Source organism: Astyanax mexicanus, chromosome 1, assembly GCF_023375975.1.
Source record: "Astyanax mexicanus isolate ESR-SI-001 chromosome 1, AstMex3_surface, whole genome shotgun sequence".
NCBI lineage: Eukaryota > Metazoa > Chordata > Actinopteri > Characiformes > Acestrorhamphidae > Astyanax > Astyanax mexicanus.
Genome location: NC_064408.1, coordinates 96,649,714 through 96,674,159, shown reverse-complemented (window position 1 = coordinate 96,674,159; position 24,446 = coordinate 96,649,714). Strand labels below are relative to the sequence as shown.

At 38.4% G+C, this 24,446-nt stretch overlaps 2 protein-coding genes across 2 annotated transcripts; both read left to right on the top strand.

Moving 5' to 3' along the window:
- The first annotated feature begins 3,582 nt into the window (after window positions 1-3,582).
- Window positions 3,583-17,890, top strand: zmp:0000000991 (uncharacterized). Its single transcript, XM_022682453.2, has 5 exons — window positions 3,583-3,860; window positions 7,762-7,820; window positions 9,079-9,259; window positions 10,335-10,386; window positions 11,281-17,890. The coding sequence occupies exons 1-5, from the start codon at window positions 3,745-3,747 to the stop codon at window positions 15,394-15,396; spliced, it is 4,524 nt and encodes a 1,507-aa protein (XP_022538174.2). The 5' UTR covers window positions 3,583-3,744; the 3' UTR covers window positions 15,397-17,890.
- c1h11orf65 (chromosome 1 C11orf65 homolog) lies at window positions 17,473-23,604 on the top strand. The gene is made up of 10 exons (XM_007248973.4): window positions 17,473-17,551; window positions 17,958-17,989; window positions 19,088-19,211; window positions 19,340-19,432; window positions 20,227-20,280; window positions 20,732-20,941; window positions 21,117-21,250; window positions 22,824-22,994; window positions 23,204-23,259; window positions 23,351-23,604. The coding sequence occupies exons 1-10, from the start codon at window positions 17,519-17,521 to the stop codon at window positions 23,509-23,511; spliced, it is 1,068 nt and encodes a 355-aa protein (XP_007249035.3). The 5' UTR covers window positions 17,473-17,518; the 3' UTR covers window positions 23,512-23,604.
- The last annotated feature ends 842 nt before the right edge of the window (window positions 23,605-24,446 follow it).

Below are 24,446 nucleotides of genomic sequence, written 5' to 3'. Positions count from 1 at the left end.
TACTGCCATTTACCTCTGCCAGTCACCACTTAAGCATAATTACCCAGCAGTCAATACTGCGGCAAGCCCACTGCCACAGTTAACCTCTGAGTCACCGGCTGCAAGCCTCCCAGCTCCAGCCTCGGGCTGGCAATGCAGATTGACAGCAGTTGGGGCATGTAATTAAACGATTGTCTCATCAATTAATGAAGCTGTTCCTCATGCTTAATGTACTCAATCAAGTCTGCAGTCTGCCTTCAGTGAGTTCATCACCGTGGCCTCAAGAAACTTCGTGGATAGTGCATGCTGTAGCTTCAGCTTCACGAGATTTAAGGAAGATGGCAACACTGCACACTGTGCTACAGCCCTACAAAAGCTAGTCTGGCCATACTTCAGTGCTGCACTGCTAACATTAAATAAATACATTGCATTGTTTGGTTTGTACCAACCACCTAAAATACAAAAATAAAAACATAGTCAATAATCAGTTTTTGCACATACTAGTCAATATCATGTCAATGTCATTATATAGTGATCCTATATAAGCATACTTACTCAATGGTTTAGTGTAAAAACAGGATAAAAAGTGTTAATAATTCTTTCTTGTCCCATTTAATAGAGATGTTCCTCTCCAAAGATCAAAAAAATGTGTGCTTGAAGATGAATTTAATACTGATAAAGAGGCCTTGGTTCCCAAAAAAGAATGTCTTACCTCAAGCCGCCAGTAGACAACAACCAAAAAAAATTCCCTGTATCACACCCTTGTGAGTTACATCCACAGCCTGGCCCTCAGAGACAAAGCGACTCTACCTCAACTCTGTTGCACCAAATGTCTTCAGATCAATCACTGTACTGTGCAACATCATCAACTTCAGCCACACCATTCCTTTCAGCAGTCTCACAATTGGGCCTGGAAAATTCATCTGAAAGGCATTAGGAAATTAGTCTTGGTGCATCTCTGCACAAGGCTAATTGACATATTGGGCCACTCATAAACTTCTAGTCAAACACATGAACAGTTATGGCAAGAAGACCCTTATGAAGAAGAATCACGCATCCAGAGGCATCAAATAAACTTGTGGCATCACGAACCACCAATACAGTGCCAGCCCCAGGCAGTTTAAAATGAATCGCATATCACTCTAGGCACTACTAAAGGGGCCGAGCAGAGCTTTTGTGGTGTCGCTTTACATTGTTTTGTTTGCCGTTGTCATGTTATAGTGACCGGAACTGTTAATGATGTGCTGGGTCAAAGGGCATCAAGGAAGGAGTTAATTTCTTAGTGCAATAATTTACCTGTAATTAATTGGTTAAACTGATAGCCCATATATACATATAACTTCACCCACACACACACACACACACACTCAGCACACAGAGATTGACATGTCTTTATTCCTTCAGCAATATTTGCTGCACACTTAAAAACTATAAACTATCTACCTCAGTAACTGCTGTGATTATATATGTTCTATATGTTACAGTATCTTACACATCTCTGCATCTTATCCTCACTAAACACTCTATTATACCGTATCGGTACTGCACTGTCCTGTCTTTAAATTGTCTCGTCTGTTGTATTTATTGTATTTATTGTTATTTAGTGTTATAATTTTATATTTTATGTTGCACTGTCGTCACTCCTGCACTTTATGTTGTCTATTGCTTGTTGTTCTATGTTGCACCATGGTTCCGGAGGAACGTAATTTCATTACACTGTGTACCTGTACTCAGATGTAATGACAATTAAAGCCTCTTGACTTGACTTGACTCTTGATATTATTATTACATTTTACACCTTATTTATTTTTTATCATAAAATCATTACAGTTCTGTGGCATTCTATAAAAACTATGTCTTAATGATGTGTAGTGTGTCTAGAATTGTGTTTTAAATTTGGGGATGGTGCTGAAACTGCTGAAAACCATGTACCACCCAGAGACTGCCACGTAAAGCAGACCACTGCACTGACCGGCCTGCTCCACTAGGGGTGGACAGAACACTGTCTCGCGGCACTAACACGTGAGACTTCACATTACAGTAGTACACCACTCCCCCCCTTTCCAGATCTGCACACTTTTGGTATTTATATCTCAGTGTCTTCATGAGGGAGAGTCACCTGGAATAGTTTTTTTCAGCATCTTTAAGGAGTTCCTGGAGCTTCAGCTCATCCCAAAGCACTTTTTCTTTGTAATTCCATATGTATGCCTTTATTGTTTTGATGTCTTTAATATTAATCTACAATGTAGAAAATTAAGTAAATAAAGAAAAAACGATTAACATTGAATGAGAAGATTGATCAAAATTTTAGACTGGTATTATATTACTTTATTAATTCAGTTCAGAGGGAAATTACTTATTGACCAATGAACAGAAATGGCAAACACGGTAGAAATGTAAATCTAATATCAAACAATGTGTACACGAGTAAAATGTTTAAATACAATTATGTAAAATAACTAATTATTAGAAAAAATAATTAATGGGGTAATAAAATATAATACATTGTTAAATCAAGCAAACTAGCATCTTATGGCATGAACATCTTATTTAAGACAAAAAAATAATAATATAAAAGAAAAGCTTATACATGTTGTGGTACCCCTGCATGTCTATTGGTGAGACGTTTTTGAAAATATAGTTTTAGTTGAGTTGTTGTGATTATTTGTATTATGTTGAGTTGTTAGCTCTGTGTAAAGTATCAGTTCCATGTCCACTGTGTGTGTTCAGTGTATTTACTATTAATTGGCAATTATTGGAAATAATTATTGGGCCAATAAAACATAATAAATACATAAACCAATTATATTTTAATCAATGTTGATTTATCACCGTATTGCATTAGAATCTTACATTTAAGACCAAGAAGTATATGAAATACTGTGGTACCCCTGCATGTCTGTGGGTGAGATGTTTTTGGATCTGATATACAGCTTTGGAAAACATTATGAAAACACTTCAGTTTATGAAGCAGTTTCTCTGATTTTGCTATTTATAGGTATATGTTTGAGTAAAATTAAAATTGTTGTTTTATTGTATGAACTACGGACAACAATTCTCCCAAATTCCAAATAGAAACCTTGTAATTTAGAGCATTTATTTGTAGAAAATGAGAAATGGCTGAAATAACAAAAAAGATGCTTTTAGACCTCAAATAATGCAAAACGTTTGAGGGGGTGAAAAATCAATATTTGGTTAGAATAACCCTGGTTTTTAATCGCAGTTTTCATGCATCTTGGCATGTTCTCCTCCACCAGTCTTACACACTGCTTTTGGATAACTTTATGCCACTCCTGATGCAAAAACTCAAGCAGTTCAGTTTGGTTTGATGGTTTGTGATCATCCATCGTCCTCTTTATTTTATTCCAGAAGTTTTCAATTTGGTAAAATCAAGGAAAAACATTTTTAGGTGGTCTCTTATTTTTATCCAGAGTTGTTGTAATTATTTGTATTGAGTTGTTGAGTAGTTAGCTTTGTGTACAGTATCAGGTCTGTGTGTTTGGTGTGTGTTCAGCAGCCCGCCCCGCCGCTCTAATGTCTGTTTGTGTGGATCTGTGACTGGCTGTGTTCTGGCCGTCGCCCTTCCTCAGCCCCACAAAAACACGCTCAGAAGAATTTCCGGTGCTCACGACTCTCCGGAGCAGCCCACTGAGCTCCCGAGCGAACCGCGGAGATGACGAGGAGCCGTGATCGGTAGACGCCTCCTCTGGGAGGGGGTACACGGGAGGTAACAGAACGGGATGAGCAGGTCCAGTCACGTCTAGAATGTCAACACATGACCTGACCGTGAAGTTGAACAGCAGCAGCAGCAGCAGCGCGGAGAGCTCTCCTCCAGAACAGCAGCGCACAGAAGCAGCAGAGCCACAGAAACTCTCCGCGGGGTGAGTCCACTCACACACACACCGCGCCTCACACACTCACCACCGCTCCTCACACACTCACCACCGCTCCTCACTCACACACACCGCGTCTCACACACTCACAGCGGGGTCCGAGCGAGGTTTTACTCACTCAGGAGCTCCATGCTGCCGCAGGACCTGCTGCTGCTGCTTTAATAAAGTTCTAAACTTCTGGCAGCATGCAGCGTGTTTACCAGCTCCAAAAACACATGCAGTTCACTCAGGAAGAGAGTAGTTGCGCAGTTATTCCGCTCAGTTTAGGGTATAGCTGCACCCCTGAAACCTCTGCTACTGTTCTCAGTAGTGGAATGTTATTCTTATAAGTGGTGGGTAGTTATGCAACTCAGTGGTGGGTGGATAAACTACTCAGTTGTGGGTGTTTATACTAAGCAGTGGTGGGAATTTACACTATTAAGTAGTGAGTGTTTATTCTCTGCATTGATGGGTGTTTATACTAAGCAGTGGTTGGGTAGTTACACCATTAAGTAGTGGATGTTTATACTACGCAGTGGTGGTAGTTACAGTTTTAAGGAGTGGGTGTTTTTCTGTTCATTGGCGGGATACGTGATATACTATATAATGTATAATGTATGTATAATGTAATAATACTGTAATAATGTAATAATGTAGTAATGATGTACTATGTAATAATGATAAACTATTACTTAAGTAGTGGGTGTTTATTCTATGCGTAGGTGGGTGATATACTAAGCAGTGGTGGGTGTTGTTTAGACTAAGCAGTGATGGATAGTAACATTATTATGTGGTGGGTGAAATACTAAGCAGTGGTGGGTGTTTAGACCAAGCAGTGGTGGTAGTTACACTTTTAAGAAGGGGGTGTTTATTCTATGCATTGGTGAGTGATATCCTCAGCAGTGGTGGGTGTTTAGACTAAGCAGTGGTGGGTTGTAACATTATTACATGGTGGGTGTTTCTTCTATGCATTGTGGGTGTTTATACTAAGCAGTGGTGGGTGTTTATTCTACACATTGGTGGGTGTTTAGACTAAGCAGTGGTGGGTAGTAACATTATTACATGGTGGGTGTTTATTCTATGCATTGTGGGTGTTTATACTAAGCAGTGGTGGGTGTTTATTTCCACATTGGTGGGTGTTTAGACTAAGCAGTGGTGGGTAGTAACATTATTATGTGGTGGGTGTTTATTTTATGCATTGGTGGGTGTTTAGACTAAGCATTGGTGGGTAGTAACATTATTACGTGGTGGATGTTTATTCTATGCGTTGGTGGGTGTTTATATTAAGCAGTGGTGGGAATTAACACTATTAAGTGGTGGGTGTTTATTCTACGCATTGGTGGGAGTTTATACTAAGCAGTGGTAGGAATTTACACCATTAAGTGGTGGTTGTTTATTCTACGCATTGGTGGGTGTTTACACTTTTAAACAGTGGGTGTTTATTCTATGCATTGATGGGTGTTTATACCACTCAGTGGTTGGTGGTTAAACTATGCAGTAGTGGGTGGTTAAACTATGCAGTGGTGGGTCAACTTGCATACAAGTATATTTATGAGAAAACTTATTAGTGCTCAGTTAAATTTTAGTCATTAACATGTCGTTACAAGTTCCATGTTTATGTTCACTTTCATCATATAATGTTCGTGACAGCACCTGTCCCACTTCATATATGGTCATATCTCTCCCTAGCTTTGGAGCTTTAGTATTTTAATTTAGACCAAAAGAATCTCAAAAGCATGTTACGTGCTGACAAATACTGTGGATGGTCCACTACTAGTCCACTAGTAATAGAATTTAGTACTTATTGTTCCTTCAGGATCAATAAAGTTCTATTAATCTATTTATATTCTGGCCCACGTAGGTTTTTATTTGGAAAGACACTTTTACCTCCACTCAAGTCAGTATTTCACTGAACTAATAATGCTCTTGGCTATTTTTAGGAGCTCTTTTTCTCTATTTTGAGATCTCTTTTATCTAAAATAGAATGATGAGAGGCAATGACAAAGCAGCTCAGAGCTCCACAGAACATACTTTGAACACAAAAGGGATTTAGCCACTAATTGTAAGGCATTCAAAGTAACTGGGGAAAGGGTAAGTCCTTATAAATGAGCAGAAGTAAATATAGTTGGAATTTAAAAAGTTAGGAAAGTGCAACATATGTACTTGAGTACTTGAGGAACAGTACTGCAAGATATTATCTCTCAAAATTCTGATTTGGTTTGTTATTCTGTGTGTGCTGTGTAAGTTCATAGTTGTGAATTCTTGGACAGTCCCACGACACACTCTGTATGCCTGTTCAGAAAATGTTTTGATCAGAGAATTTATAGGGATTTTTTTCCTGGGCTCTGGCCATTTAATTGTTGACATTACAAAATAATAATCTCTAAATACAATCTTTAATTTTATATACACATTATTTTTCAGCAGGAAACAACAACTTAAAAATAAAACTTAACAAAATAAAAACAAACTTTGTCACAACTAGTTTGGACTAATAGGATCAAATATTATTAACAAATATTAAAAAACAAACTAAACTTGTCTCCGAAACGCTAAAGTATATCTCAAACCTTAGGATTATATCAGCTCCATATGAAGGTATAAAATCATTTGAAGCACTGATGTGATTTAGCTGCAAACTGGCAACACCCCTATTGTGCAATACCTGGCAGCAGAGCATGCTCTTCATACAAAACAAAAAAAGTCCAGTAATCAATGACAGGATTAAGTTGGACTACGGAGTATTTACCCTGTATCAAAGCTTACATCTAGGTCAGATTAAGCGTGTCAGTTTGTTGTGGTTGTGACAGAATTGTTGCCACATGCTGCTCCAATAAGATGTGAGGAAACTTTGAGGAACACAGTCTATAGGGAAGAATTAGATGTCGTTAGACATCATCTCTTGTCCACTGGAATAATCATTCCATCTGTTATGTATTTCCAGCTTCACTGATTAATCAATTAAGAATTTACGAGTTTTTTTGTTGGTCAACTTATGTAATAAGTTACACCCTTCTGCATGTTATTCTAACAGCTTTTCATTTCCATTACGATTTAACTCGATTGGTTCCCTGAAATTCTCACACTTTCCTGTGTTCTTGCCTGATCTACTAGTAAGACTAGAACAGGGAGACCTGACCATGATGGAGTGGGTTGTTGGCTGATGTGCCTGTACAAACATTGCATTAGATGTCATTGTTTATAGACTGGCTATTCTCCATAAGGCATGATCTCATATTTTTGCATAGCAATATCATACACTGACGTGCCAGATGTCATGGGATAGCAGTATGTAAATTTATTGTAGTGTTACGTAAGGGGATGGCTTGGGACGTCTGTATAATTTGTGAGGTTGAAGTTGTATGAAGTTGTCCTCGATCCTCAGTATCAAGTTTTAGGAGTGTAAGTGGAATGTCAGAGAAGGCATTATCACCTACAGTGGACAGTGCAGTGGGTAATAATGTGACTATCAGAATCTGGCTAGAATTGTCCATACAAAAACAGACAAGCAACTGCAGTAGAACTAATGTCCATATTTAGTGCAGGAGGCCCACACATATATCCTACAGATCAGTGCAATGTTCTTTAGCTCCCATGGCACATGCCAAAAGTTATGGGACATTATACTTGTTGTCTAAAACAGACAACTAATAGTCAAAATAATTTGGCATCCTGTGCATAATACTGTACTTTCCTCTGTTATTCCATGAAAGATTTGTGAATCACAGTTCTGGGTGTTGCTGTTTACTTCTGTGCAGTAAAGAGAGCAGATCGTGGAGATCCACACCTAGCCTAAACTAGCTCCACGTGTAGGGCTTGTGTGTTTGTTTAGAGAAACATTCATTAATGTGCACATGGTGATGGTGTGATTTATGCAACATTTATACTGATTTTATTTATTTATTTCCAGGAATAAGAATGAGCCAGCACTGACTGGAACTTCAGCCAACTCCCTTCAAACCAATAAGAGTAAGGAAACTGATTCTAAAACAAAACTTATTGTTGCTAGTTCTATTTTTTTATTGCCAGCTGGGGAAATAATAGGCCTGCTTCATGCACCCCACAGCACAGGTGCATTGATCAGTGTATAATTAGTAGTGTTTGATGTGGCATTGCAGATGTACATCTAAGGCCGTACTTGCTAATTGATGGCTAGTACCATTTTTTATTTGCAACATTCTTTGTTAGAGTGGGCATGTTACCATTGTTCAGTTTTACATATCTTTTTTACATTTTTACTTATATTAAAACCACAGTAAGAAGCTATTATTAATCTGTTGTCTTTATTTTCAAAAAGTGAACTTTAAAATTTAACCAAAGACATTATGATAAGCACCTAAAATAAGCATCTAAAAAGGCATGTTCTCCAATTATCTCACAATATGTGATAATGACATTGATCATTTTTGTTGACCTTGATATTGACAATTGCGTTTACTTGAGTGTTTGTTTACATAAGAATCAGCATTAACAATATCTTGCCTGCTCTTACACATTGAATGTTAATGATTGTTTCTCCCAACGAATGCATAATTACAGACAGAATGTTAGAAGGACTTGTTTTCTACAGCTTTAATATGAAAACATTAACTAATCAGCCATAAATTATTGTAACATCATTTTCTACATTCTTTGTCTATTTGTCAGTTAAGTGTTCTAAATAGGAGCACTTTGTAGTTCTTTAATTTCTTTATTTCCCTACTTTGACCTTGTTCTTCAATAATTAGGTGTCTGCACACCATTCACTCTATTAGACACTCCTACCCACCCAATTGATCACAAGACACTGCCCATAGGATGCTGCCCACAGAACACTGCCCACAAGTGGCTGTTGGTTGGATATTTGTGGTTAATGGACGATTCTCAGTCCAGTAGTGACACTGAGGTGTTTAAAAACTCCAGCAGCACTGCTTTATCTGATCGACCCTTACCAGTGCAACACACACTAAAACACCACCACCATGCCAGTGTCACTGCAGTGCTGAAAAAGACCCAACACCCAAAAATACCTGCTCTATGTTGGTCCTGAGGGGTCTAACGATATCACAATCACATATACTGAGTGTGCACTCTTTTAGGGTATATTTAACATTAATATTTAAGATTTGCTTCTGATATCAATCCACTGCCTTGATAAAATTACTTTAATAAAAAAAAAACATTTTAACTGAATTAATGTTTTAATTAATGTTTTTTTCTCTTTGGGTTTGTTGCTCATTCTGTACAGACCTGTATATCAGAAGAAAAATACTTCTGAATAGTAAAGGAGACTGGACCAGCCCAACAGGTGATCTGAAGGAGGTTCCTGACCAGCTACGCTTCACCTCCTTCTTTTCACTGAGACTTCCCTCTAAAAGAAGTGAAAAGAATAAAAAATATACTGAAACCAAGCTGATCAGTAATGACATGTGAGTCTGATCTACTTCAACTTTCTCTTTTTTCAGGCATTTTGCTTTTTTACAAGCTACATTAGGTTACAAATCCACTGAACATCAGAAATGATTAACTTGACTTTGACACCACACCCAATTCAGCTTTTACCTTGCTGGTTGACCTCTCCCTCTTAGTAAATGGTGTTTGGCAATTAAATACCACTTGTGCTTTCACCTAATGGTGTATGCATTATGTAACAAGGTTGTCAATCATCAGACTCATGCTGAAGCATAAGATGACCTTTAGTACTTTTATTGTGTGCGCCTGGTATGAAGAGCTTCTAAACTAGTCCGTATATAGTCATGCTCTGATGGGTGTGTGAGTCTGGAGCTGCAGTGATTCGCGAACTTGCAATATTTGCAGTTTGCAGTCAAAGAGAACTTGTTTCTAGACATGTTTAGCGTCTGTGTGCTGTAGGAGGGTGTGTCTGCATTTTTTAACATGTTCAAACTTATTAAAAAAAAATATATATATATAAAGCATGAACAAAGAGCCGTACTCATTGATGGCAATTTTAGTGCCTGACCTATTTCTTGTTTCTATTTAAGACTGTAGAGACCTATCAGACCTGGTTTATGGTGCCCACAGTATCAACATGCCGAGCATGACGTGCGAGGGTAACCCATGCATGTGCTGGAGACAGGCGGATCAAAAAAGGGCTTAGGCTTAGTCTCCTCCCTTTCAGAGAGCCTTATGGATTGTTTACCTTTATAATACTTAGTCTGGGAGAGAAAGGGTGGAATGTTGTTCATCCTGTTTGTCCACGTTGTGGTGGTGAATATTTTGGAAGGTGTAAAAAGAGTCTGAAAACACAGATGGCGTGGCCAGTGTGTGGCATGTGAGAAAATAAGCAAGGAAGCAAAGCTACGTTTCGTAGCCTCCTCTCCCTGTTCTTTGCCTTAGGCAAATTCAAATGTTTTAGCAATTGAAGCCAGTGTTTGCTTATGTAACCAATGTTTTGAACTTGAAGAAGATATGCAAATCACTTTGTTCAAAACTGTGTGAATAAAAATGTGGTACAGTAAATTATTTGTATTAATATTTTTACAGACACAGAAAACCTGATGCTGTAAGGAGGCCAGCAAATGTCCAATACCCTGAGGTAAGCATCTACAATAACAATTAACTGAGCAGACCTTTAATGATTATCATTCATAGAATCAGAAGTTCCTTTGATTTTCTTAACTTGCAACTTTGCAATACATGACATTTCTGTATTACAGTTAGCAATTTTAAACTCAAGAAACAGTGGAATGCAAAGCATTTGTGTTTGCTTTGTCACAGTGTCAACACAAGTACAGTAATAGGAGGGGTTTGTTTTAACAGTTTAAATGCTGTTAACGTCTTTAGCATGTTTTATATAATACAATGTTAGGCTGCACATTATAATATATCATCTTCATCACATTTCATCACATTTTACAGGATATGTAATGTTGCATAAGCCAGATTCAGCCATGCATGTCATAATACAGCTTGCTGGAGTCAAAAGGATAAATTATACTGTTTTGATTTTTCATGACAGATCTAGCAGTGGCAGGTTATATCTGCCTGATATATAACTTGAATTTTCAATACACAGAAGGCATTCTTAATATCATATTAGATAGGGATACAGCAGTATACATTCGCTAATTATTCCTTGGAATGGAAATTGGTAGTATAATACTGTGTGTATTACGGTATTACAACTAAACAGATAATTTCTTTGAGGGTCAATCATGTATAATCATAATATTGCATCAGCAATATGAGATCATGAATATTCTACCATGAAAATATCATAATAATGCAACCCTAATCATAACATGTTGGATCATTGACTTCTGTAGAATCCAGTGTGTTTTGATATTGTGGTATATATTGTAAAGCAACACGATATTGCAATGCCAGGTCTTCCATATTTTTCCATATTACAAGCACCAGTTTATTACATTTTTGATTAAATGGTTCTGAATGCCTATTAAAATGCATTTTCTATGTGTTTCCTTTACAGTTAAAGACCAACAGGGATTCAGCTGGAAAAGAAAAAGATGAGAATTTCTCAAAACCACCCTTTCAAAAAAGGTGCACTACCATTACCCAGCAAAAACACTTTGGACATGATATACCATGCCACAGATCAGAGGAGGGAACACAGCATGGTGTAGCGCTGTGTGATCCAGCACAAACTGCACAAAACTGCTCACAGGAACCGTTGCCAAGTTCTGATCACCTGACACAGCAGCCAATCGGTGAGAGTAAAACTGCAGAAAGGGAATCAGGAGTTAACGACCCTTTCAGAGAGAATGCGGAAGGAGCACTCTGTAACAGTAATCTAATCCTATTTGGAGAGGCCAGCAGTTCAAAGGCCAGCACCAACTGCCAGCCTGCTGCATGCTCTCCCAGAGCACTAAAGCGGGCCTTATCACTGCCTTCTTTTCCCGCTCCTCATCACAGCTGTAAAAGTGAGACTGATCCAAGTCATACTGGCCCCGCTGCAAAAATGTTCACATCTACCTTAGTGTCTGTACTTGGGCCTCACTGGAGTGGGCGCTTTAGGAGACCTAAGAGAGACGTCAGTGAGGTTGAACAAGATGGCCAGGTGAGTGGACAGAATAGCAACCAGTCTGTTTCCACACAGAATTCACCTCATCAGCCATTTCTTCTTACCCAGATGAGAGCAGGTGGTGAAACTGTTGATAAATTTAACGATAAGCTCAGGGACTCTGCAGGAACCAGCAGGAGCACTGCTGAATGGCAAAAAGACACTACCAGTTCTCAGCATTTCACAGCCACCTTGCACACAATAAAACCACGTTTGAAACCCACTCCTTTGGATACAAGCCAGAAGACAGCAGATGCTGAAGATGTTGAACACAGAAAATCTGTTCATTTGCCACTGGACTCAAATCAGGTGACCAGGTCAGCTCTATCCCTTCAAGTCAGGGGATACAAAAGGATATCGCAGCCTGAGGATCAGGCAGAAACCTTCTCCCCACCAACCTCCAGACCAACAACCAGCAGTCTGCTTCTCTCATGGAGGAGGTTAAACTCAAGGACAGAAAATGATGAGAGCACTGAAATGGAGAAGCAGCTAACCACGTCTGTCAGGTCACTAACCCTGCCGAATAAAAGCAAATTAAGACTTTCTCAACCACACACCCCCCTGTTTTCCCCAGACTCCCCAACCAAAGAAAACGTTCAGCGCTATACATTTCCTGCATCTTCTGAGCAAATCCAAAGTCCAGAAACATCTCCTGTTTCACCACATGTCAGAGAGATGAGGGCATCAAGGAGATCAATGTTTTTAATCAATAGAGAATTTAACATTTCCAGCAAAACTACATCTACAATCAATGATACAAATAAGGACAGGATCTATTCAAGCTCCACAACAGGATCCAACCAATCAGAGAGTCTGAATGCTTCTCAGGAGCATTCAAGGGAAAGTCTCGAAAGGAAATGTTCTCATTTAGGCAACAATGAGTCAGTGCAGCACAGCATTACTGACTACAAAAACTCCAATATTAATAGCCTCCACAGAACTGCTACTGATTTACCAAAAAATACTCCCAAGGACAATACAAACAATAATATTGGAACCTCAATTTCAAACAGATATCACATTTCAGATAACATTGTTCAGAATCACATCAGTCAACCCACAGAAAGCACATCACAAAGCACAAGCCCCCAAATTATCCAGACAACCACAGTTAACCTCACAGCTGGGATACCACCCGGGAACCTGACTCAAACTGGCCAAAACAGCAACCAGAACTCAACAAATAATATAAGGAGTTTGTATCCTGAGAACCTTTCACCCAGCCCAATCGACCAATTAAGTGGAAGAACATTCACCGGCAGCCTTGTGTTCACACCCAGGAAAGAAATTTCTGCCATGGAAAGAACAAGCCCATCCCATGTATGGCAGAACTATTTGAACTTGAGACAATCCCAGTCAAATCAAAGCTCTTCAGATCAGACAAATCTGCTCTCTTCAGCTAGACCCCTCCGACAAGTTCGTGCTCCAAGTATCTACTCATACCTGAGAGAAACTAGCCCACCTTTGACCACACAGACATCCACTGCCCTTAATACCTCTCCTAGTCCTCTAAGCCCATTTCTAAAACAAGAGGACCAAATAAAGAAAGAGAATCAAAATGCAGGAATCTCAAGGTTCACTTTTGATTTGAGTCAAGTAGAAACAAAGGACGTTTCCTTCAGGTCACTGCAGTCTCTACCACCTGACAGTGGCAGGAGATCAGAGCTTCATCTCAGTAAATCTCCCTACTCCACCCTCATCTCTGCAAGACCAAGGCTCAACAGTGCTCTGCACAATCCCACATCTCCACCTGTCACACACCAGCACAGAAAATCAGCATCTTATGATAGTTCAGCCACGACTTCTTCCTCTCCTAAAGCTGAAGACGGCTCTTATCTTCTTGTGAAGAAATACAACAGAATTAAGGGGGTTTCTGATAGTGCTTCTGATAAGCGTTTTACAATGGAACCGACTCTCAAACCTTGCAGCACATCACAAAGCTCACCAGTTGCAAGGTTCACAGACTCTCAGACTACTAACTCAATCCCAGACACAACATTCCCCTCGCAGAGTGGCATAATCGATAAGGACATCTGTCAAACAGGACCGGATGGCACATTTTTATCTCAGAGTGTCAAAGGAAGTACTTCTGCTGCTCAAGAGTTGTGTTCTTCTACATTAAGTATGCTCACAGTTAGTGAGACTGTACCTGCCATTACAAAGGAGGAGGTAACACCGCTGCAGACACATGAAACCTTGCAAGGAATCCAGCGCAGCAACTCTAAAAGGAGCTTCTTCTCAAGAAGTAAGGAAGAAAATAGTCAGACCTCATCGGCCTTTGCAGACAAACAGGGTTTGACAAATCAGGACGGTAAAAGTGGAGAGATGACAGGACTAAAAAACAGCAACAAAATGGACCAGGTTTTAAATCGTTTAAGAATGAAATTCGGTGTCAAACGTTCAGAGGATGATGATTTGACAGCTAGAAGAAAGACAAAGAATCAGCAGTCTTCTGACTTGAAGGCTCCTGAATGCAAAAAGAATGAGGTTTGCCATGAGAGTCAAACATTAAAATCACCAGTTTCTTCTCAAATCACAAATAGGAAAGAATCTTATAATTCTTCTGGTGCCTTGTCTGGTTTCACTTTTTCGAACGAGAAATGTGAGAACTCGCCAAATGTGGATAAGCACAAAAGACTTGCAGATGAAAATGGAAACCAGTTCCTGGGTAGACCACAAAGCCCTAACTGGCCTAAGCCCCATTATATTAATCGCTATGCCACCATGCCACAAACCAGAAAAACCACTGCACCTGGTCCCTCTTCTACCTTTTATCCATCTGCGTTTTCTTCAAAAGACTCTCAGAGCGACGATGTGTTTGATAGCTGCTTTTCAACAAGAACAAAAAACTCTTTGGTTGGTAAAACTGAGAATGTCTCAGGAAATTCAGGAAATGCTCAGAATTCTCAGAGGCAGCGCTTAATGGGAGCTCATTTGTCTGCTTCTTGTGCCAATCTAAAGTATGGACTAGAGCGCGGCCGATCTGTCTCAGTTAGTAGTATAGTTTCAGGCCGTCCTTCGGGACCTGGTCGAATCTCGACTGGATCGAGGCAAGGCAGTGTGAGTGACTTCTCCAGCTTGGATGAGTTTGAGCCAAGGAGCAGACATTCAAGCAACAGCAGTCCAGGTAATTCACCTGAACATGGTGTAACAGGTCCAAGCAGTCTCCCTGTCCACAGTACCTACAGGGGCTGTGTAGGACGGTTGCAGTCAAATGACCGTCTGTGGAGCCCAGGTAACCTTGACTCTTCCTCATGCGCATGGGACGCAGAAGCCAATCCAACGCCACCGCCTTCCCCACCGTTCTCCCCCACCTCACAGCGTATTTCACAAGTCCCCAGCTCATCTTCTACCAGCAGCAGGACCTCGCTGGACAGCTTGTCTCCTCGTGGATTCCTGCCATCCAGGAGCTATAAGACTACACTGTCTGTCTTCGAAGAATCCAGTTCAGATTCAGATACCACTACTGACGATGAATACTATCTAAATAATGATGACAATGATGAGAAAGAAACAGAACTTTAGTAATGGACTAAATAACTGTGCGGTTGTGTTTTGTAGGCTGTTATTTTGTAAGGATTTGTGCCATATATCCAGATCATAAAATCTACAGTAAAGGTGTTCTATTTTCATTTCAGCATGTAGGGAAGCACAGGGCACACCCACACCTTAATTTGGGTTTGGGTTAATAAAGCTGGCTAGCATTGTTCAGAAAAATGACTGTAGAAAAGCATGGACAGTGCAACATCTCTCCAAAGTAAAGCCACCACAGGTCCAGCACCTCTGCTGGCTGGTTGCAATATGATGTGTAGCTCCACCCATCCTCCCATCAATCTTGGCTTTATTTTTGTAGACATTTCTGTAAAAGTGGAATGGAATCCATGCTTTTCTACAGTCACTGACACATTCAAACAATTAATCCATTTTACACTGTCTCCTGTGTAAATGTGTGCTATGCTTGCCCCATATCTAATCCTGCTAAAGCATGCCATAAACATGTTTAACTGGCTTTTGTGGCGTATTTGCATACATTTTTAGTTTGAAATTGCAATTGATAATCAATAGTGCCATATTGAAATTTCCATGTGTTTCAAAGGTTGTTTTTTAAAAACAAAACAGTTTTATTCATTATATAAATTATGAGAAAATTTCACTTCAAAGTCTTCCTTTAAAGTCTTCCTTTAAAAAGTAGAGTAAATGGTGAATAATATAAGCAAAAGCAAAAATGTCTGTGAAACCACAAAATAACGTACAGTAACATACAGTACTTCTACCTGTATGCTGAAACTGTTCTGATGTGATGTTTTTACACTGTAGCATTCACCACTAAGTGCTGTCATTTCAGTAAGGGACTGGTCTTCTAGCTGTGTAATGTGCTCAACATATTCATTTTACACAAATATAATTTATCAATACATTCAAATTAAATATATGTCCACGATTCTTTTTATTTTTTCTGATTTCTTTGTTTGTTTGTTTTTTAACTGTTCCAAAAAAGTATCATTCAGTTCCTCAGTCTGTACTGTACACTACTTATATGGAAACCAACCTGTCAAACAGCCTGTTTTGAGCTAATTGTTTATGTAAATACAGCATATCTGCCTGTTCTGCCTACAGCAGTTTAGCCCCATCTATTTAAGCTAACCTTACAGAGTAGGGCAAACTGCAAACTGTAAGAACAGAGAGCATTTACATATCAATGCTGTCGGACTGAAACCTTGCATTTCCATTTTTTTACTTTTTGGCACAGTTTGGATTTGGTTAATTGCAATGGGTAATAATTAATTAGTAAGTGGATTGATAGAAATGCAACAAAATATCTTGTTTACACTGATTTCCACTGAAAGATTTTGACAGGATATGATCCTTAACGAAAAGTAACAAAAAAATAAAATAAAAGGCAAGGCATATAAAAGAGGTTGGAAAAATTGAATCATGCCTCTTTATGCTGCACAAACATTAGAGATCCTGAGGAAAAAAACACATACAAAATAAAATGGATGATATGTGCCCTTTAATATTTGCTGTATGTCACTATAGTGCAAATAAGTATAGTGCACATTCTCTTCCATGTTTTCTTGGCAGTAATACTGTTTATTTATTTCTGCTGCTGCAGTTTTACGAGACTAATGAAGGTGGAGTCATATGCTGACGCATTTAATCTTTTGAAGCAACACTAAAATGTGTCCTGTAATAACGGGGTGGTAATAAATTACAGCTTATTATGGCCTGTCACTTCAGTAGCTTAAAACTCATTATGAACTAGGCAGTATTTTTAAAAGTGAAGACTTGTGTCGAGGGCTTAAGCTACACACCCATGTACAGGCTGTGTGGCTGTGAGGGTAGGAGTGGTGGACAGGTCTGTACAGTAACTTACTCATCATGAATGTCATTTTCTCAGTCTGCACTGGGGAAAGCATTAGGTATATGTACGGTATGTTTATGTACATTGGATGTATGCTTGCTTTCTTTGTTACAGTTTAAAGTGACACATTGATTTCATTCACAAGTGAATAAAATCTGGATCTCTAAGGGTTTTCTAAACCAAGGCTACGGAGTTTGTTTTCATGTTGCTTAGTAACGATCATTCACCTCCTGTGCATTTATTTGAGCAGGAGTAAGTGTGCAAACAGGGCTGGAGAGATCCATGGAAGTGAAATCACTGCTATTAAATGGGGAGGTTGGTATTGCGTATTACTTATTTACATAGAGAAGGGTTTGTACTCAGCTTGACATCTGGTTGTTGATGCGGGTGATTTTTTTTTTTCATCTATTTATACTGAAGGCCTATCTGAGCTGTATTATGAGTGTATTCTGTGTGTCTGGAGCTGATGATTAATTGCTCTGTTGTGCAATAAATAGAAGCATGTATTGTTTTGTCTGATTTAACATGTAAATTGTATAATTTCAGTTAATTCTGTTATTGAATATTTTCTCAGCGTCTTAAATGGTAATATATGGAATGAACATTGTGGCCTGCTACAATTATGATGCAATAAAACACTGAATTTGTCACTTTTTTCACTTTCTCTCTTTTTTATTTGTTTGTTTTACTGCCGTCACCGTGTGCTCATGGCGTGATGAAGGGAAACGTTAAGTACACAGACCTATTTGACAGGTAGGTAGAAGAAAAAACATTAACCCAGTTACTGTTATCTGTAACATCTTAGAGATAAGATAACCCCACCATTGTTATTTCTATTGAGTTTTTGTGTCACTTTTTATAGGCTTTCAAATATAATGCTCTCTATGTTCTATATGTACTGTCCAAACAGCAGAATAACTCTTTCCTATAGCAGTAATATTTGTTTTCTTTGAAGAATATGTCTAACTATAACATTAAAGAAGCTATTTTTGTTTTCTTTGACAAACTGAAGGGCTTTACACCGATCAGTCATAAAACTAAAACCACCTGCCGAATATGTGTGTGGAATCAAAACAGCAACATGTTGAGGCATGGACTCCTCAAGATCTCCTAAGGAGTTCTGTAGTATTTGGAGACCCAGATCAATGTTGGTATCAGACCCTTTAAGTCACTCATGATTACCTTAAGAAGGGTCGGGTACCCAAGATCCACTGGTTCACCGGTAGAAATTCATTGGACTGCTGGCCTTAATTCTGTCATTGCAAGCTTCACCCACCCACCAGGTCACCGCATAGTGGATCATATCATGCAATACACTATGTGGGTGGCGAATGCTAAGATGTGGTTCTATTAATGTGGTTCTAATGCAGTGTTACTGGACAGCTCAACTCGCTAAGATGAGAACACTAATTGCCAGTTCTGTTAAGCCAGCTATTAAAAGCCTATGTGGGTTATTGAACGATTGGTACATGGCAACAGCATGTCACATTGAAACTGCAGTTTGCATGACATAGAATGAATTTCACATTTTTTTCTTACCAATATAATTATTTTCAAACATTTCTGTATTACAAAAATACTTTTTTTTATCAGCCAGTGTTCTACAGCAACATGTCAATATTTTGATTACTTTATTTTTGTGTAATGCAGATTACAATTCCACTATAATGGTATGGCAACAAAATGTAAAGTATTACCCCCGAAAATACATGGAATTAATTACCAGAATCATAAACATATTTTAAAGCATGTTTCATGATTTGTACAACAGTAATTTGATTCTTTTAGTAGTAGCGTATAATAAAGTATTAAGTTGAGTAATGGTTAAAGTGACTTGTATTTATGCAACAGGACACCTATTTTCTCCCCATCTGAGGGTGTGGCACAGGAAAAAACTTACTTCCAGGAGTCAACGCAGGACAGTGTGTATGACAGAGCAGCCAGAGTCATCCAGAGGACATGGAGGAGACACGTTGTTAGTGACCATAATATACATTTGCACACACATAGGCCAACCTGTATTTACTGCATGTAATAATATATTCATACATGTTTTCAGTGTCATCACACCTATGTATGCAATGTTTTCCCACCACTGTTTAGGACATTGCTGTTTTTAAATACATCAAAAGCCTGGTGAACTTTCGGAACCAAGGTGACCCACGATTCCTGCTCAAATGCGTTAACCCCAGAGAGGTACTCTAACTGTGTTTATAGGAAACATATATTATTAAAAATATCTTTATTGGCAATCATATTCATTGCAACATTTAGCACCAAATAGGTGTGTAAAATAAATAACACTGAACTACATGCATTTAAAGAATTAAAAAGGAAAATATCCATATGAGTGTAAGGTTTCAATAAAGTATTTACCTGAAAATTCTAAATAAAAAAATTTTCTTTGTCATAAACAGTGTACAAAGCTTGCATTTTTAGTTTTAAACTTAACCTGTGAAACTTATATATTTTTTTACAAAACCAGATATTTTTAGATGTGCAGGAATTTAACATTCCTCAATACGCAGTGTCACATGTGTACAAGGAATACGCCATACAAGGCATTACCACCCACAGTGGACAGTGCAGTGGTATTGTGGTAATTGTTGTGACTGGCAGTGTCTTGCTAAAGTTGACCCACAGTGACCTTAGCACAAATTTCATCCATATTCAATATAGGAGTCCCCATGCATACATCCCACACATGAGTCCAGTGTTCTTTAGCTTTCATAGGACATGGCAAAAGTCATGAAACATGCATCCCAAAAGCTAACAAGTGCAACCTCTGTCAGCCAAGAACAGAAAGCTGAGGCCGCAGTGGACAGATTCACCAAAACTGAACAATTAAATAAATGTTACCTGGTCTGATAAATCTTGTGCTTTGTGCTATCCTACCTAGTATTACTATAGCATTCCTAGTAAAATGCTCAGTTAGTGTATGTAATTATTATTGATTAAGAATAATTATGCGTGAATGTCCTGTGCTGCAGGCTGATATGCTGGATGCTGCCTCGGGTGTCTACATACGATTCAGATTGGGTGGAGTAAGTACTTTGTGTTCAGCTGTAATTGCTCAGTGTCTCTCTGGCTGTTCTTAAAGGGAGCCCTGACTATCAGGACATGTAAGCAGACTAAAACCCTCCACTGCTACATGACTATTGTCATGATTGTTTACGCTGATGTCATATGGATGCATTAGGGTTGGACTCATTCCAATAGAAAATGAGATAATGGAAACTTAAATAATGTCACACTATCATTAAAACTGGAAAGGCTGAATGATGTTTTAGTTAATTACGTATTTAAACTGTAGTGTACAGCATTCTAAACTGTGACTTGTACACCATGTTAAGGCTTATATGACATAACAAACAGGGTTTTATTTTAAATGATTTTGATATTTTACATTGCAGTTATAAACACTGGTGTATCATTTGAGAGCTAAATAGTAATACTTGTGTTTCTCAACCAATTTGTTTTTCCTTTTGGTAACAGACAACATTTCCTCCAAACATCTACTACAAAATCTTTACTCACCACCCAATAGTGGATCTGTGTACCAGTAGTCCAAGAGACTACACACATGTTGGGCAGAGGAGACCTGTTCCCATTCAGATTCATAATGGCCAACCCGTGGTCCAGGATGATCGCTCCGGCTGGTATCGTCGGATAGAGAATAATAGCTGGAGGCTTTTGTCAGGAAAGGTAGCTCTTACCTTCTAACACCTGTTGAGATACAAAACCAATACCATTAATTGACATCAAACGATTCATAAGGTGTTTAGGGAACAATTTGTTTTCAGTGTCTTACACAACTGTATAAACAATAATAAATTAAAGCACTGTCGATTTTAACACATTATCTGATCTCTGTTGAAAGATTTACCCCCATGGAGACCCCACTACTCAAAACACCAATAACAAGAGGAGTGAATTCCACCACTGCAGGATCCATAGAAAACAAGATGTTGAGAGAAAAAAGAAGATTCGAAAAATTGAGTGGATGAAAAAAATGTAAGTATAGCAAAAGATGGCACCTTAGGAATGGTTTTGTCTAAAACTGCATATCCTGTACAGTACTGATATCTAGCACAAGTTGGTGAGCTACCTGTTCACACAGATGATTAAACTTGACAGTTAAATGCAAGATTTAGCAGGTTGGTGTTTGAGCATGAAAATCACCAAACTCTGCTGCACACCAGCTATTCAGGACCAACACCAAAGAACCATAATCTACACCATTTACTGTAAATAACGTCTACATGGACAGGCAATGGTCCCATGAAGATCTGTGACTACTCAGTTAAACAAAAAAAAAAGTTAAACAGATCATATCTGTGATGGAAACCTTCTTGTATGGTCCTTTTAAATTTATTGTAGTTCTATAGAGCACCACAAAAATGTCCACTATTTATCATTAGTCAAGGAACCCTTTTTGTGTAGAGTGTAAAATGTATATGGTGACTGTAAATGCTGAGCTTTCTCAAAGACAACTTTCACAATGATTACTCTAACAAACCAAGATGTTTGCAAAGTACTGGCTATTAAAGACTCTGTTTGTCTTTTAATGTTTTTTAAGCTTTTTTAAGTATTGATCATTTTTGGATTGTTATAACTGATTTGAAAAATCTTTAAACATCTGTTCAATATTTGCCCAAATTATGTTTTAATGTAACCATTTTAATAGGTATTGTTTGTATTGCTTTACTTCTTTATAGACTCATGTTTTAAAATCAGTGTCTAAGAAAATTAGAATATTATGTAAGACCAAGTGGAACTTTTGGCATTGTGGGCAGTGTGCCAAGTCCTACTGAAAAATGCATCTCCATTTAAGTTGTCAGCAGAGGGAAGCATGAGGTGCTGTAAGATTTTCTAGGAAAACTGCACTGAATTTGGACCTGATATAACACAGTGGAGCAACACCAGCATATTACATGATTCTCTAAACCACCACTGACCATCAGTAAATTTTGCATTTCATCAAGAGAAATCAAGGAACAAGAGTCTGGAGGAAGAGTGGAGAGACACATAGTCCAAACTGCTTGAGGTCTGGTGTGAAGTTTCTACAATCAGTGATGGTTTGGAGAGACATGTCATCTGCTGGTGTTGGTCCACTGTGTTTTATTATCAAGTCCAAAGTCAGTGCAGTTTCTTCCCAGATAATCTTACAGCACTTCATGCTTTCCTCTGCTGACAAACTTTTATGGAAATGTGAATTTCATTTTCCAGCAGGACTTGGCACACTGCGTACACTGCCAAAAGTAAAAACTGACCTTATATAATATAATATTTTTTTTATTGGCTGTAAGCCATAATTATTAACAATAAAAGAAATAAACACTTAAAATAGATCACTCTTTGTGTAAATATTTATATAATATATGAGTTTTACATTTTGAACTGATGATATTCAATTTTTTTTTAGATGCACTGCTGTGCAACTTGTCCTTCAGTTATAATTCTAAACCATATCTATACAAACCAAATTATGGTAAATTTTGGAAAATTACGATTCCTTTCATAGCTTCCTTAAAATTCATAAAAATCAAAATTCTATTTGATTTACACCTCAGTTTTTTGTGTACAGGTATGGTGAGGGGGCTCTGCATGCTCACACTGAGCACAAAGAAACAGCCCAACTGGTGGAGAACGCAATGCAGGTCATAATGAGGGCAGTCCTGCAGCAAGGGGTGGATAGCGTTCTGGAGTGGGAAGTAGACGAGCTGATTGAATGGACCAATGCCCTCAATTTTGATGAGTAATTAAACTAGGATTAATACACTTACAAACCATAACATACCTTACCTACAGTACCTCAAATACTTTACCCCAAACAAACAGCAAAGGACTGTATGTGGGCCAACACTTTAACTCCTTTCACTCTACAAAATAGTGTCTCTGTATTAATTGTGCAGTTAAACAAACTGCTCTCTCAGCTACTAACATTCAGCTGTTTGATTTACTCAGGTATTTAAATGAATGGAAGGATCTTGGCACCAGTAATACTTCAGCACTTAGAAAGGGTAATGTGTGCTGTCACTTCAGCTTTCTTATAGCCCCCTCTACTGGATAACTCCTGACCTTTACTCTTGTCTTTTTTTTCTTTGCTTGCAGATCAGCAGTTGGTTCTCTCTCATCATGATGCCAGTGAATTCTCTCAGCTCACCCGGGACAGCAGTCAGGTGTTCACCCAGAGCACTGTCCTTCCTGCCCAAGTTTCCAGCCTGATTAAATCAGAGTACTCAAGAGAAAACAGCTCAGATTGGATCATTTGATAGAGCTCATAGACTGCCAATGTTGACACTGCTCTTATAGCTAAAATGATATGGCAATTTTGAATATTTATAAATTAAAGTATGTGTAATATTTCTGATGTTTACTGGATTATGTGGGAAATAAATGCAGGTTGTGGTACCTGTAAACACGCAGACACCTAGCAAACATTCCACAACTTAAGCCCCACAGGAGCTGAAATACAAGCATGTGCTTTTGTCTATAAAACATAACAGTGTTTTTCAATCCTGGACCTGGCACCTACCCAGCACATTTTAGAGGGCTGCCTGTTTTAACACACCCTCTGAAACTCTGAAAGGGCTTGTTAATGGGATGATTAGTTCAGATGTATTAATCAGGTGTATTGGGAGAAGAGTATACATTAGCAGGGCATGATTGAAAAACCTTTGCCCAGAGCTTCTGCATCTAACCCAATAATAAATAATAAATAATGTGATCTTAAGCATGTTTTTTTCTATAATTTTCTGACATGGAGGTGCCTTATAACTGTGTTCTGTTCATCATAATGACTTACTCTGAATCAGAGGAACTCAAAACAGTGGCACATGGTCTGCTTGGATAACCTGTAGTCATCACACAAACAAGTATTAGAATAAAACACATACAGTCATGGCCAAAATTGTTGCCACTGCTGAAATTCTTCCAGAAAATGCAATTATCCAAAACACGCATTTACGCATATTTTATTATACATATGTTAATTTCTTTTGTTTGTATTGGAACATCACAAATAATAGAGACACAAATACAAGAAGTGGCATGAAGTTGTCCAAAAGCAGTGTGTAAAAGAAAAAAACCCAAGCACATAAAAGTTACATATTTTGTTGCCCCTTTCAGTTGTAAAGCTTAAAAGAAGGAGAAACAAGAACAAGAAGACAAGGCTGAAGTTAGCTTCTCAATCGCCAGCGTCTTATAC